Here is a 12,995-nt window from a genome sequence, read left to right on the forward strand (position 1 = left end):
AATTTTCGCATGGTTTCACTAGAGATGGTATTTGGTCAAACCATAAACCTGATATACTCTAAATAAGTATTGGTCGAATAGATTGGCTTGCTTTACATAAGGTTATATGAGCGTAGGCAGTGGGAGGAGAAACTTTTAAACACATACATATTGCCCATACTAAATGACCCTTGGGTAGACCCACACTTATGCATTATAGGGTTATTATCAAATTCCCAGAAGTAGCCGGCAGAGTCGCATTTCACTCATAAATCTTTTAAAATTACATCATTAGCCTTTAGTTTCCAACAAGTGTTCAGGGACCCCTTATTGTAAACCGTGACCGAAAGGGTCCGATTAAAGCAAAGAGGGTTGACTAGCCGCAACCAGCAAAGCATTTTGCCTAAGCCTAGAGAGATTGAGGGGGACTTAACCGGCCAACCATTTTCTAGAGGAGATTTAGACCATTTGTTTCTTGTTCGGTGATTATCCTACCAAGGGTAAAGTCGAGAGAGAGAGAGAGGCTCTCTTGCTCCCAGAAGGGATATTTACAGTTGGTACACATCTCGTATACTTAATCGTTAAAGGGTTTTGGAAAATGATTAAGACTCCCTGCAAGGAATCACGAAAGTAAATGGAGTGAAAACAGAAATTCATATTTTACTCCGAGACTAATTTGACTCTCATTCTCATATATTATCTAGCTGGGAGAAAGACATTATTTTAACTCGATTTCGTATTTTAAACCAAGGCTTAAGGCACTTTACTCCGGGGAACTAATTGCTACCATAAAAATGTCTTTCTCTGCATGGTCTTGTAAATCAGAGTTTAATTTTGTTTAATTTATCTGTAACATATTAGGCGTAAAAATACACGGAAAATTAGTCTATAGTCATTTAGTATTACATAGACCAATTTTGGTTTTTCAGTCAAGGGAAAATCCTAGGAGTGACACAAGGCTAGGGGCGTTGGCTCTGGTAAAAATAAATCTCGCGTCTTTGGAAAATAACAACTCAACAGTAGTAATATCTGTATACTTTAGGGTAATTTGAACACGGGTGGGTCTACCCCAGTGTTTTTATATCGTGATTTAGGCTTGGATACTCATGGATTCAATCAATATTTTGCCTAGTTTTCTTTTTCTTGTACTATTGTATCGTAGCTGGGCAAGAAAAAAAAACTAAATGGCATGTACGTACCATCTGAAAACGCCTATATCGTTGGAGAAAATTATACGACCCGTCCCAAATTTTTATACCTAACATTTCCAAGACAATGATTGATACCTTAAATTAGTTATTTCATATATAGTGAAAGAATTGGTATTATACACATACACCTTAACACGCAAAGCCAGACACGAGTGCATGATCGGAATACCAGTTCCAAGTTATCAACTTTGCAGCAGTCATGATTGTCGCCGAGACAATCTAAAATCGATTATTCCAATTTCGTAGTGATTGAAATAGACCTACAACTTAATAGAGGAAGGAAAATCTACTTAGTTTCACGATAGATTTGTTTTCCAATACTATATTTTTTTTCGAATCTGCATGTAATTGGATAGAAACCAAGCTAATTAACAGTATTTTTTCGGGTCACAGAATCTTCTTTTAATCCCTTTTATTCGCCAGTTGTTACCGCGATTGTGGGCCATTAACGTGCGGGCTGTTCAAGAGAAATATGTCTTTGGCACACGCTGTTTCCTATTAGATCAAGTGTTACGAAAACAACCGATCGATAAGTAGCGTTTAATAAGTCTTTGTGTATGTACGGGAAGAAAGGCTATGTACCTGTACTATATAAAGAAAAAGAAAGCGGCCGGGCTTTCTATCATCTTGGGAAATAAAGAGATGCGTCTTAGGATTATCTGGAAGTATATCTTTTGATAGTAGTAAACCTCCCCTTTTGTTTTTCTTATGAAGCAAGCTAGGGCTTTCATTTTATCTTATTTTTCTAAGAAGCATGCATTTTCTCAAAAGAGCTTATCAGTTGTCTTCCTTCGCTTACAAAATTTGTTTTAACCCTTTGAAATACAATGACAAAATTACGCAAAGCAACGTGCACGATTCATTTTAAATTCTAACAATGAATTTTAATCCAATTTTAGGAAAGAAATAGCGATTTAATGAATGGTAAAGGTTTTCTCCTCGTAATTGCTAAAGTTCAGCGGTAAAATTAACAAATCTTCCATTTCAAGAAGGTCCTATTCTTCGCCTTACGATCAAAGGAAACATTGCCTAGCTTTTACATTCTAGGTGGGTGGTAAATTCGAGAGAAAAATATACGATTTCCTTTTAAATTTTTAATCAGAGTCTACTAACTTATCCATTTCTCGGCACGAGGCGAGGCGCGGTGCGGCGCTGGCTCGAGAGTACAACCCCTTAGTAAGAAAAGAAGGGAAAAAGATTTCGCCTCCTTTTGTTTCAAGGTTTTAGCAAGGTTATAGGGTGTTCGTGCCGGCATGGCCCTCGAGACAATAGCTTCTCGCTAGGGTTAGGCTTCAACCCTTTGACTAATGGAACCATTAGGAACTTTTCGCGCTTTTGTAGATCTAGCTAGCTCCCATCTCCTTAACGAGAGTGTTCCTTGGATGAAAACGTACAGGCCTAGCTTGCTTCCACTATCGTGAAAGCCAGAAGAGAGAGAGAGACTAGATCTTAAACGCCCCTCTCTTAAAGCCTGACCGATCTTCCCCCTCTCATTACCCATCACCGTAAACCATTAATTAATCCGCTCATTTTAAACACTATCAAAAATGTTAGGCATCTGGGTGTTTAAAGAGAAACTCGTTCAACGCGTTAACAACGCCACTCGAGCTTCCTAGCTCGTGATGAACTATTAACTGACAACGGTACACCATTTTCGGTTAATGTTCTTCATTTTAGCGGTAACTAGAAAATCGTCCGAGCGATGAGCTTGCCAAAGATCTTGCAAAGAAGATAAGGAACGCCGAGCTGGTAATAGGGGGTGTGTACTCGCTAATTTCGCGACGTCGTCCGCAGATTCCCGCCAAAATTTCCTCATCTAATACGACTTTTACACAAGCTTTACTAACAGTGGTGGGTCCTTTCCTCTTATCGCGATTTTTGCTTCGTTTAACACCACCAAATCGACACGACACTTCTCTTTCCTTCTCTCTGAACAGGAGGCGCGCGTCATTTCTGGCAGCCTAGAATTTTCCTCGTTTCTATCCGAGAATTAGAATTTAAAGTGGCAAAAACCAAAACAACCAGACCACCCACCTCCCGGCACCGTCAACCTTTAAAAATGTCTTAGCACTTACTCTCGATTAACTTCCGCCAAAAAGCCAACGCGACTCTTAGACAAGAAGTTGGATACCAGTTAGGCCTAACTCTCAAGAAACCGTGAACGATAATAGACCTAGGCACTTTTTAGGGAAGGTATAAAGTTACATTTATGGGTAATGTCTTTCTTGATTTTACTTTGGTTCTGGTAGGTTAATTTTGAGTTAAACATCGCGTTTAAGGTGACTCTAAGATACATCTCAAGTTTATTTTCTTGGAATTAAACTGCGCAAGAGGAAAAAGTTTTCAAGATTATTCTAGATGTGAAGTTGCGAAACTCGAAACGGGAGAAATTTCGTTTCATTTCTTCTACTGAAATTCTTTATCGAAAAAGCACTTAGGTTTTCTTAATATGGTAAACTAAAGACAAATATTTTTGGTTTAGTGAAGAAATACTTTGGAGGAAAGAACGCCTTCATCGAGAAAAGGTTAATGACATTAGAAGAAGGATGAAAACTCATCAAACGTTGCGTTGCACACCTAATATTTCTCAACTTTGAAAGGGAAGTTTTTGTTTTTCCTAAATTTCTATACCTACCCATATCCGTCGGTAAACTTTTCCTCCTTGAAGTTACTGTTTTCTCTTTTCGTATTTCGTAATGAAAGATAGCCCGTTCATTTAAGTGTCTCTCTCTTTTCTCCCTCTTCTTGGAGAGTGAGAGAGAGTTTCTCGAGAAGAAGAAGCCTCTTGTATGACTATGCGAAAAGAAAAATTCGAGTGCTTCCGCTAAAGGGTGGCCTCCGGGGAAATTTGATGAACTTTCTCTACTACATAAAGTTCTAGAAAACTAGGCTATACCAAAAGTGAGAGAGAAGAGATCCGGAGAGAGCTACAGTAGCGAGAGTTTTGTGAATTCTTCGCAATCGCAACCACCCCCCCCCCCGCCATCTTTTCTTTAAAAGGATGGTGCAATCCTTTTGAACCATCAGACCTACTTTACACGAATCAGGCTTAGATACAACGTAACTGTTTCTTAGTTTTATCTACCACCTAAGCAGAAAATAGTTTCTTTACAAATATTTTATTTTTCCTCCTATCTTTCAATAGTTCGCCTTTAAGCGTAGCTGGGAATTAGACGAAACAAACATTGAAATTCCAAAAAAAACTCTTATATATGTATCCAATAAAATGATATAAAAATTGACCCAACCAGAGAGTGGTTTCGAAATACAAGAGTACGTACGCGTAGACCATAGAAATAAGAGAGAAATTCCCGAATAAGGTAGAAACGGAATTTTGGATGAAAAAGGTAAAAGATACACCAGGCACGTAAGCCAAGAAATCGGGTCTTGCGTATAACTTTACCAGCGAGTTTCTTTTATTTTTCACTACCGGGTGGAAAAGAGGGTGATTCAAATTCCCCTATCCTACCCACCGCACCACGCGAACTAGAAACGCCCCCGTCGCTCGTTCCTTCGTTTTTTGGTAACTTGGTCCTCACCACCATTCTATAAGTTGGTATCGCGAAAAGTAAAGCTAAGGTTTCTTTTTTAGACCCCCCTATACCCAACCCGAAAACGATGTCATTGAATAGGCGAACGTTCTCTGAATTTTACGGAGTTATTGATCCGAGTGATGAATAAAAGATGCGGCTAACTCTGGACGACATATCTAAACAAATGAAAGGCGACAGCAAAAAGAGAGAGAAACCTCGCGGGCTAGAATTTGGGGGTGTCGCTACAGTTATACATGCCTCCCTTATCACTTTACAGTAAACTTTAACCAAGACAAAACCCTACCTAAGCCTTGGTTTTACTGAACGGGGATTAGGGTATTTAGTGACTTAGAAACAAAGGCGAAAGACTTAACGCGTTTTGCGGTTGGTATTCCCTTTTCTTCATTCGTCTTTTCCTTACTCAGTTCGCGAAGCATCGTGCAATGTACAATTATGTGTAAAGTACAAGGAGATGGCAAAAGAAGGGTTCTAAGTAAGGTACCTAAGTATGTCGTTTTATTAAATTTACCAGCGCGAACTCAGCTTCTGATACTCCCGGAACGCACCGACCGTGTTTTCGAAAAGAACGGCGGGAAAAAAAGAAACTTTTTGGACATTGTTTTCCACGATCCCTTCAGGGTAAGTATAGCAAGAAAAACATATATTCTATTTGCTTAACTATATGGACCGCGAAAATGGAATAAATTCCTTCATCTTTTGTAGCCCTATTTTTTCAAATTCACGTTTTTACGCGAGAAATATTGATAAATCTAATTATTCTACGTTGTTCTTGTTCAACAAGCTCGTGATGACAGTTGCTTTCTTTTTACTTATTCAAATATATTTTGTCAATTCTTGGGTATTTTCTTATGATATTTAAGACCAAAGAGCGTATTGAAAAAATTTGTAACTTACCTTCTCAGTTAAAGGCTGAATTTGAAACGGTTGAATCCACTTGATAGTTATTGAACAAACACCAGAACCTTTTCAAACAAGAGCACTTTGGTGGACTGGAAGCCCAATCTAAGGTCGTTGGATCCAAATACCGTCCTCGACGTTACGCCTTCAGGGTCTATTCGCAATCTGAAATTCAAATATGATTGGTTCAGGATTATTTTCTTTTTATAAAAATTCAGCGACATCGTTTAAAAAGTATTGGAAAAAATTTAAGCTAATTTTCTAGCCTATCAAATCTGTTTTAAAATACCTAGCATGAAAAAACGCTTCCTATTTAAATAGCTTATAAAATGTTTCAGAAACGGTTTTCATCTTAGATTACATTATTATTGGGGATGTAACGAATGGTATTATCTTGTCAGGATATGAATTTTAAATCCCTAAATGTTTATACTGAAAAAAAAAAGAGAGAAAAGTTATAAAACAAGAAAAACTAAAGCTACATGGTATTATTTTATAAAGAAAAAAATAGAAGCGACACAGGGAATTATCATCTCTCCCTCTCAAAGTCTGTAAGAGTGAAAGGATTCCCTTTGTCGCTTGTATAGTATCTTCCTGATATTGTAAACTTCGTTAGAATAAAGTTTCAGAATTATTTTATTAAATTGTGTTATTTGAAATAAGTGTTTTTCTAAGACACTTCCGAAGCTGATACGATTAATTATTGACCTATTTTTAGTTAAACTTAGTAGTTAAACTTAATAGAACTTTACTTCCAGCAAAGACAAAATAGGTTTAAAGTCACTCGACTCGCAATCAGCCAATCTAAGTGTTTTAAACTTTTTTTTTTCGGTCTCTTTGAACTAAGCCTAATTTAACATAATACAAAGCGATCTTAATTCGATGTTTCCAACGTTGTCGTCGTCGTGGATTGGTTCCCTAATGAAATGAAGCCGAATTTATTCGAATCGATCGAGAATCGGCGGTAATTGGACCTCGTTTGAAGTGTTCCCATTGACAAATGAGAATCGTTTCCCCTTCTTTATTTTTTACTTCCTTTCTATCCCTAACTCGTTCGAAATAGAATTTCTTATTCCAACTTTAGGCTTAACTTGAACAGAAAACGTTAATTCAAGTTTACAACATTGTTATTAAAAAATATTTAATTTAATATAACGAACGTGACTGCATTTTTCATAAATGGATTTTACCAGAAGTGGTATGAGACTAGAAGTATTGAGCTAACCAAATTCTTCACTCGGCATTAGTGAAAAGACTTGATAACGCAAGAGCGGTTGGCCCTCTAGTAGCGGTTTCTGAATTTTCCCTCCAAAACGGTGAGACGCTCGCGGTGGTAGACGGCCGAACTAGATTCAAGGAGCCGCGTCGTGTTCGGGCGCTTTAGGTTGAGGGGAAGGGGGTGGGAAATGTTTTTGGAACTCGACCAATTTTTCTCTCTCTAGTTTTAGCGCGTGGGAATCGGCATAAAATCCTCAAATTTGTTCACTAGTGCCAGGATGTACTATCAATGCTAGAGCCCTTCACTTCTAGTCTCATACCACTTCTGATTTTACTTATTTGACCTTTTTAATAATATATTACCATAGGGATTTAAAATAGGGATGGAATCAAAGGATTGAAATTAATTATAAATAGTATTTGCTGAGTAAACAACAAACCAATATAAATGCAAAAAACCAACCTTTTTAGGATTATTTCGTCTCGTGAATTTCACATTAGTAAAAATTGAAGTTTGAAATATTCACAACAAAAAAAATCAAAAAACGAAGTCACAAAAATACGGATTATCAGAATAAAATATTTTCTTTCGGATTAAAAACTAGGCCTACCTATATATTGTTTAGTTTTGGATTTGGTATTATTTTGAAATAGATACGTTCAAATCCCGAGTTGCCCTCCGTGAAAAACGCTAACCTATGTTATTTTCAAAACAGACCAAATGTGGAAAAGGAGAAAATAGAGTACGCTTTCTCAGCATTAAACTATTTAGAAGAAAAGAAAGAAGGATCTCTATAAGAGGAACCGTGAATTTGGAGAAAAACGTTGTCCAGGGAAACACTTATAAACGAGAGAGTGAGAGAGAGTAAGAGGGAAAGAGTGAGAGAGAAGAAGGGAGAGAGTGTTGTGCCAGACCTACTACCATTTCTTTCAATCTTTCTCGGTCCTTTTAGAGCAGAACCTCGCTGAGAAAAAAAGAATCAAAAGGAAGGATTTAGAGAGAATTTCGTTGTCTAAAATGGGAGGTGAGTGGAATAAAAAAAATGTTTCGCCCTTTCGTTTCAACCAAACAACATTTTTCGCTTGTCGTTACATCTAAACGGTCGTACGAACACCTCGCCTAAATATATTTCTCTTCAAATTGTAAAAATGACGAGGGAGTGGTGAAAAGTAACGAAAATTTAAAAATAGAGAAACTAAAAGGGATGATGATTTTGTTCAAGAAAACGTTTCTTTCAAAAGATAACTATAAGATGCCACGATAAATAATGCAACAGCGTTGCTTCTTTCTTGCGGATATCTCTTTTCAAATAAAAATAAGGTAAGTAAAAGATACACCCCGTGATGAAAAAGAGGAAAATTTCTTACAATGCTGTACGGTATGGCGAAGAAAATGAGAATTTAATGTTTTTCATTCCATTTCTGTTCTCCGCTTACGTGTTTTTTCTTTCTATACGTTGACTGTATAGATTTAATACCAAGTTTGGATTTATTTTTGTATTTTATTTCAGAAGTAGATAATCAACAAGCTGCTTCCAAGTTCTATTAGAAACATTGTTCTCAAGTCCTTATCCCGAATCCTAGATATTTAACTCCATTTCATCACACTCTCAATAGAGAAAAATGCAAAGATGAGTGGATGATCTAGCTTCTTGGCGGGAAAAAAGATATAGAAGAGTCAGGTTCTCTCTTCTTCCAAGTTTTTAATGATATAAGAATTGCGGTTTGATATCTTCGGATTCAATCTACTTTTGATTATTTTTTCATACTCGTTTTCTCAAAACGAGTCTTTTTTCCAACTATGTATACCTTTTACATTCATTCCTCCACATACCCTTTATATATTATAAAGGGGGAAAATAGATACGAAAGAAGATGTTCAATTTGGAAAATCGGCGAACTATGTTCATTATTAAATTACGAATGAGTTGTAATACTAGAAGAAATGGAATAAGAGTGTGCCTAAGATCTCCTTAAGCTAGCCTTTAACTTCATTACATCATTTAGTATTAACAAACATGGGAGGAACGAACGGTATTAACAAGGAGGCGAAAGAGAAATTCGAGAGTTTCGGATAAAAATTATGCCCGGGGGAAATTTGATCAATCCGCTATCATCCATTCCCGGATGAAAACTCTTTTTCTCTTCTCCTTGGTGCGATGAAACTTATACGGATGGAGAAGCACGCGTTAAGAAAACGGAAACAAAGAAAGGAAGTAAAAAAATACCTAAACCTTAAAGAAAACTAAGAGGTAAAAAAAAGGAAGAGATTTAGACGCTGTTATCAAACATTTTATATTTACTTTTCTTTTTTAAGGACACGGTAATCGGAGAAAATAACGAGAAATGACTGCAACGATGACTAAGGGTTGGACTTACGTTTGGGGGTTAAAAGATAACTTTGATAGAAATTGGTTCTTAAGATATTGACGTCACGTTTTTCGAAATCAAGTTTCTTAAATATTTTTTTTTCAGAGATAACGAGGGTTTTCGAAACGTGTACTTTGTCGTTTTTCTCATCATGATATTGGCGTTGCGACTCGGTTGTTATTGTTATGATGAATTTTTTCGTTATTATCTCTAACGAAAATATTAGCTCGTTCTATTTATATTGTTTAATTTTATACGATAGACATATTTATCTCAAATTGGCAATTTGGGTAAGCATATTCAATAAAGTATAATTCCATTTTGAAGAGCGCCGCACTGCGGTCCAGTCAGCGTATTACGGCATGCATTGTCGTCCAGCGAGTCGCGTTAACTCATTAGTCGTTAATGCGAGACTGGAGAGTGTCGTAATTAGATCACGGAACCACTAGATGAAGGACCGGGGAAAACTGGCCGCACATTCGCAACGACATCCTGAAGTTTCGAGCGCGAAAGAGAATTTGCTTAACCAGCCGAGAGCTTTACTTTAATTGTTTTAGCGCGGAAAAGGCGAAGCCCAAATTTTGTTTCGGCACGAGATACCCTAGCCATCTTCTCATTTCCCTGATATTCTGAAATGATGCGGAAAACTTGTTTTCTCGTGAAATCCATTTTTTTCTTTCGGAATTACTTTCCAATTCCGACTTTTCTCGTATACCGAAGCTTCATTTCGCATTCATCACGTTAGAGTGATACTAATTAGACTCTTATTAAATAAATAAATAAATAATTGTGTTAATCCTCTCAAACTCTATAGCTATTCATACGAGAGTTTCCCTCTTGGGGAAGTAAAACGTTTCGTATTGGTTACGAGGCAGGAAGTACGCGCTACACTTCCTGCCCTACGTTTCATATTTTTACACCCTGTATATTTTCATACTAGCCATTGTAATAAATCTCAACACCAAATCACGTCGTAAATAAAAATATAAAAGTAAGATAGCGCCCAAAAATACAACAACGTTGCTAAAATAATCTAGAGAAACGATGGTTCAGAATATTTTAGATACAAATAAAAAGAAATTGGAAGAGAATACGTTTTTGGAGGAACGGGGGAATTACAAGGGATATAAAAGGCGGAGTTATCTTGTCAAGCTTGTCAGATTAAAAACAAGAGCAACATCCTCATCCCGTTTCATACAAGAAAGATGATAGGTACAGAGCTCTAAAGCGGCTAGGTGTTGCAGCTATTTTGGGCAACAAGGCCCCGTACCAACTTACGTAATAATCGAGAAACGCCGGGAAAAACATACTGCCTAATTTAAATTCAAAAGCTTCTTACAAAATGAGGGGTAATACGACCCCAAAATCCCTTCCCCCTCCCTTGCTAGATAAAAGGATAAAAGCGGTTCTAATATGAAAATGTCGATTTAATTCTCTTGCCTATTATTTATAATATGTCGAAAGTAATTGACAGTGTATAGACCTGGTTTATTTTAAGCTTGTAGAGATGCTTATTGGATTACCACAGCAGAAAGCCCCTTTGCAGCTAAAATACAACAGACACTAGAGTAAAAATTTGAAAAGAAAAAAATCAATGAACATTTGAATGATGCATAGTATTCTTTGATGAAATGGGCATATACAGGGTGTTTCTGAAAAGTCCATCAATAATGAAGGAGCGTGTTTATTGGGCTATTTTGAGTCGAAAATGTTCTATGGCATTTTGCCGTCCGAGCCACTGTTTCGAGTTATGATTTAAATGTTTTAGGGATGATCCCTTAATTAAATTACAGTTTTATTTCAATTTTCTAATTAAATTTAAGGGGTCATACGTAAATTACTCCAATTCAAACTTGAAAACAGTGGCTCGGACGGAAAATAGTCATAGAACATTTTCGACTCAAAATGTTCCAATAAACACGCTCCTTCATTATTGATGGACTTTTCAAAAACACCCTGTATATTATTGATCATAAAAATAATAGGGGATTGTAAAAAAGATTAGGAGGGGAAACAAATAGGGGGGAAGGCACTAAAAAGTGTTTCGTCACGTGGTGCAGCTGCTTTGAACCTTTGAGCAGACGCTCCTTTAGTTGGACCTTTATTTATAAAAAATGAACATCAATGTAATGCAAACGTACTTCATATTGCACGTAGTAAAAGAAAAACTCACCTTCAGTTTTAAATTAAAACGTTTAATTATCTGCAGCGCCCAAATCCACAAAATAAAGTTTTCAGTTAGGCCTTGTCCCACCAAAAAAAAGATTATGGGCGGGGGAGGGGGTGTAGTAGGACGTTTTAAATATGTCCAGCCTTCTTTTTAAAGTTATCTGGCAGTACTGAAAACACTTTCACGTGACCTCTTTCTTTTTTACAATCCCCTATTCAGTTCTCAGATTTTTCTTATATTTTTGGTAAACATTGGATAATCTCGTGCCAATAAAGAAAGATAAATCAGAAAGTGGATTTAAAAAATAAAGAATATTTCCAGGAAATCGGCTTGAGAGTTATTTATGGGTCATATTGTCGAAAGACATCTTTATCTTTTTTGATTCTTCTTCTTCTTGTTTCAGGTTCTTATTTTCTTATTTCTTTTTCCACTTTCTTTCTCAGTCTTTCTTTATTTCGGTTCAGATTAAAGAAGTTCACACTTTAAGGCGGAAGAAAAATAAAGCGAAGCCATTCAGCTGGATTTTGCGCGTCCGAAGATTAAGAGCGAACTAAAAGCTTTTGTTCAATTTATCCCTTTCGCTTGGCAAGAGAGGCAGGCCTAGGCCTAGGCCTGAGGAGAGAAAAATGAAAGGGCTTAAAAGATTTCGCACAAAAGACTTGGTCCCGTCTTAGCCCACCCAGTTGCCCAACCACGGCGCCCAAAGGGTCCAAAAGGGGGTGGTTATAAGTAGGGACCGAGAAAGGATGAAGAAGACGAAGAAAAGAAAAAAAATAATTCAAAAAACAATAAAGCGTCTGATTAATACTCATTTCGGTCGATTGTGGTGCGTGGCTACACGAATGAATAAGAATTTTTGGCTGGCCATGCACTCGCTCTCTCCGCGTCGACTTTAATTAAATAAAAAACTAGTAGGAGAAGATCAAGAGTTCTCGAGAATTACTCGGGATACGCTTATGGTCAATAAGATTCAATGGAGAAAACCCGGCTTCATCCAATCAACCATAATTTTTTTTTTAAAAAAAAATCTTCTTGGAATTTTTATAATTCATTCGCCAAGGCTTAATGAATAAAATTATGTTGAGAAAGGCAAGGCCAGTGGGTAGTTGTAGTTGTACTCCCTTACAACAATAAGTACGCCAATCAATGACAACGTGCGTTTCAAACAAATCGAATGCTCATTATTTGTCAAAACATTGATAAAAACACCAAACAGCGTCGGTTTTCGTGAAAAATTATCATTTGTACCATGAAAACAGAACAAAACAAACCATCGATGCATGTCACGTAAATGGAAGTGTCGAACATATTGTTATAATGTTTCTTATGATATTAGTATAAGGCTGGCGAATTTATACAGGGTGTTTGTGAATAGTCCATCAATAATGAAAGGGCGTATTTATCGGGCCATTTTGAGTCAAAAATGTTCTATGACATTTTGCCGTCCGAGCCACGGTTTTCGAGTTATGATTTGAATATTTTAGGGATGACCCCTTCATTAAATTAGCGCTGTCTTTCAATTTCTTAATTAAATTTAAGGGGTCATCCGTAAATTACTCCAATCATAACTCGAAAACAGTGGCCCGGACGGAAAAA

The 12,995-nt window shown here is 36.8% G+C and overlaps 1 protein-coding gene and 2 long non-coding RNA genes across 6 annotated transcripts in view; 2 read left to right on the top strand and 1 right to left on the bottom strand.

Moving 5' to 3' along the window:
• LOC149661977 (uncharacterized) overlaps window positions 1–5,824 on the bottom strand; it is a 35,924-nt gene extending 30,100 nt beyond the window's left edge. For both annotated transcript variants that reach the window (XR_016369028.1, XR_016369027.1), the window contains exon 1: window positions 5,639–5,824. This is a non-coding gene — a long non-coding RNA (uncharacterized LOC149661977). The remainder of the gene's footprint in view (window positions 1–5,638) is intronic.
• On the top strand, window positions 3,889–6,234 carry LOC149661979 (uncharacterized). Of its 2 annotated transcripts, none has more exons than XR_016369024.1 (2): window positions 3,889–5,362; window positions 5,447–5,630. XR_016369024.1 is itself a non-coding variant. In XM_089843556.1 (2 exons), the coding sequence occupies exons 1-2, from the start codon at window positions 5,177–5,179 to the stop codon at window positions 5,821–5,823; spliced, it is 324 nt and encodes a 107-aa protein (XP_089699682.1). In that variant the 5' UTR covers window positions 3,931–5,176; the 3' UTR covers window positions 5,824–6,234. The 2 variants fall into 2 exon arrangements, 1 of the variants encoding a protein (XP_089699682.1); XM_089843556.1 differs by lacking the exon at window positions 5,447–5,630 and adding an exon at window positions 5,686–6,234 and having other exon boundaries at window positions 3,931–5,362.
• Window positions 6,235–8,185: 1,951 nt separating this feature from the next.
• LOC149661980 (uncharacterized) lies at window positions 8,186–12,750 on the top strand. 2 transcript variants are annotated; one of them, XR_016369026.1, is made up of 4 exons: window positions 8,186–9,111; window positions 9,177–10,441; window positions 11,721–11,802; window positions 11,887–12,750. It is a non-coding gene; the product is annotated as an uncharacterized LOC149661980 (long non-coding RNA). The 2 variants fall into 2 exon arrangements; XR_016369025.1 differs by having other exon boundaries at window positions 8,257–9,111; window positions 9,177–11,802.
• The last annotated feature ends 245 nt before the right edge of the window (window positions 12,751–12,995 follow it).

This window comes from Phalangium opilio, unplaced genomic scaffold (genome assembly GCF_054372755.1).
Source record: "Phalangium opilio isolate 3A_F unplaced genomic scaffold, DU_Popi_V2 ptg000070l_1, whole genome shotgun sequence".
NCBI classification, from domain to species: Eukaryota; Metazoa; Arthropoda; class Arachnida; order Opiliones; family Phalangiidae; genus Phalangium; species Phalangium opilio.

Bases quoted from the DNA above. Each gene is read 5' to 3' on its own strand.
- LOC149661979 (XM_089843556.1), top strand. From the start codon at position 5,177: ATGTGTAAAGTACAAGGAGATGGCAAAAGAAGGGTTCTAAGTAAGGTA. The intron at 5,363-5,685 runs GTAAGTATAGCA...TCCACTTGATAG, and splicing joins TTTTCCACGATCCCTTCAGG to TTATTGAACAAACACCAGAA.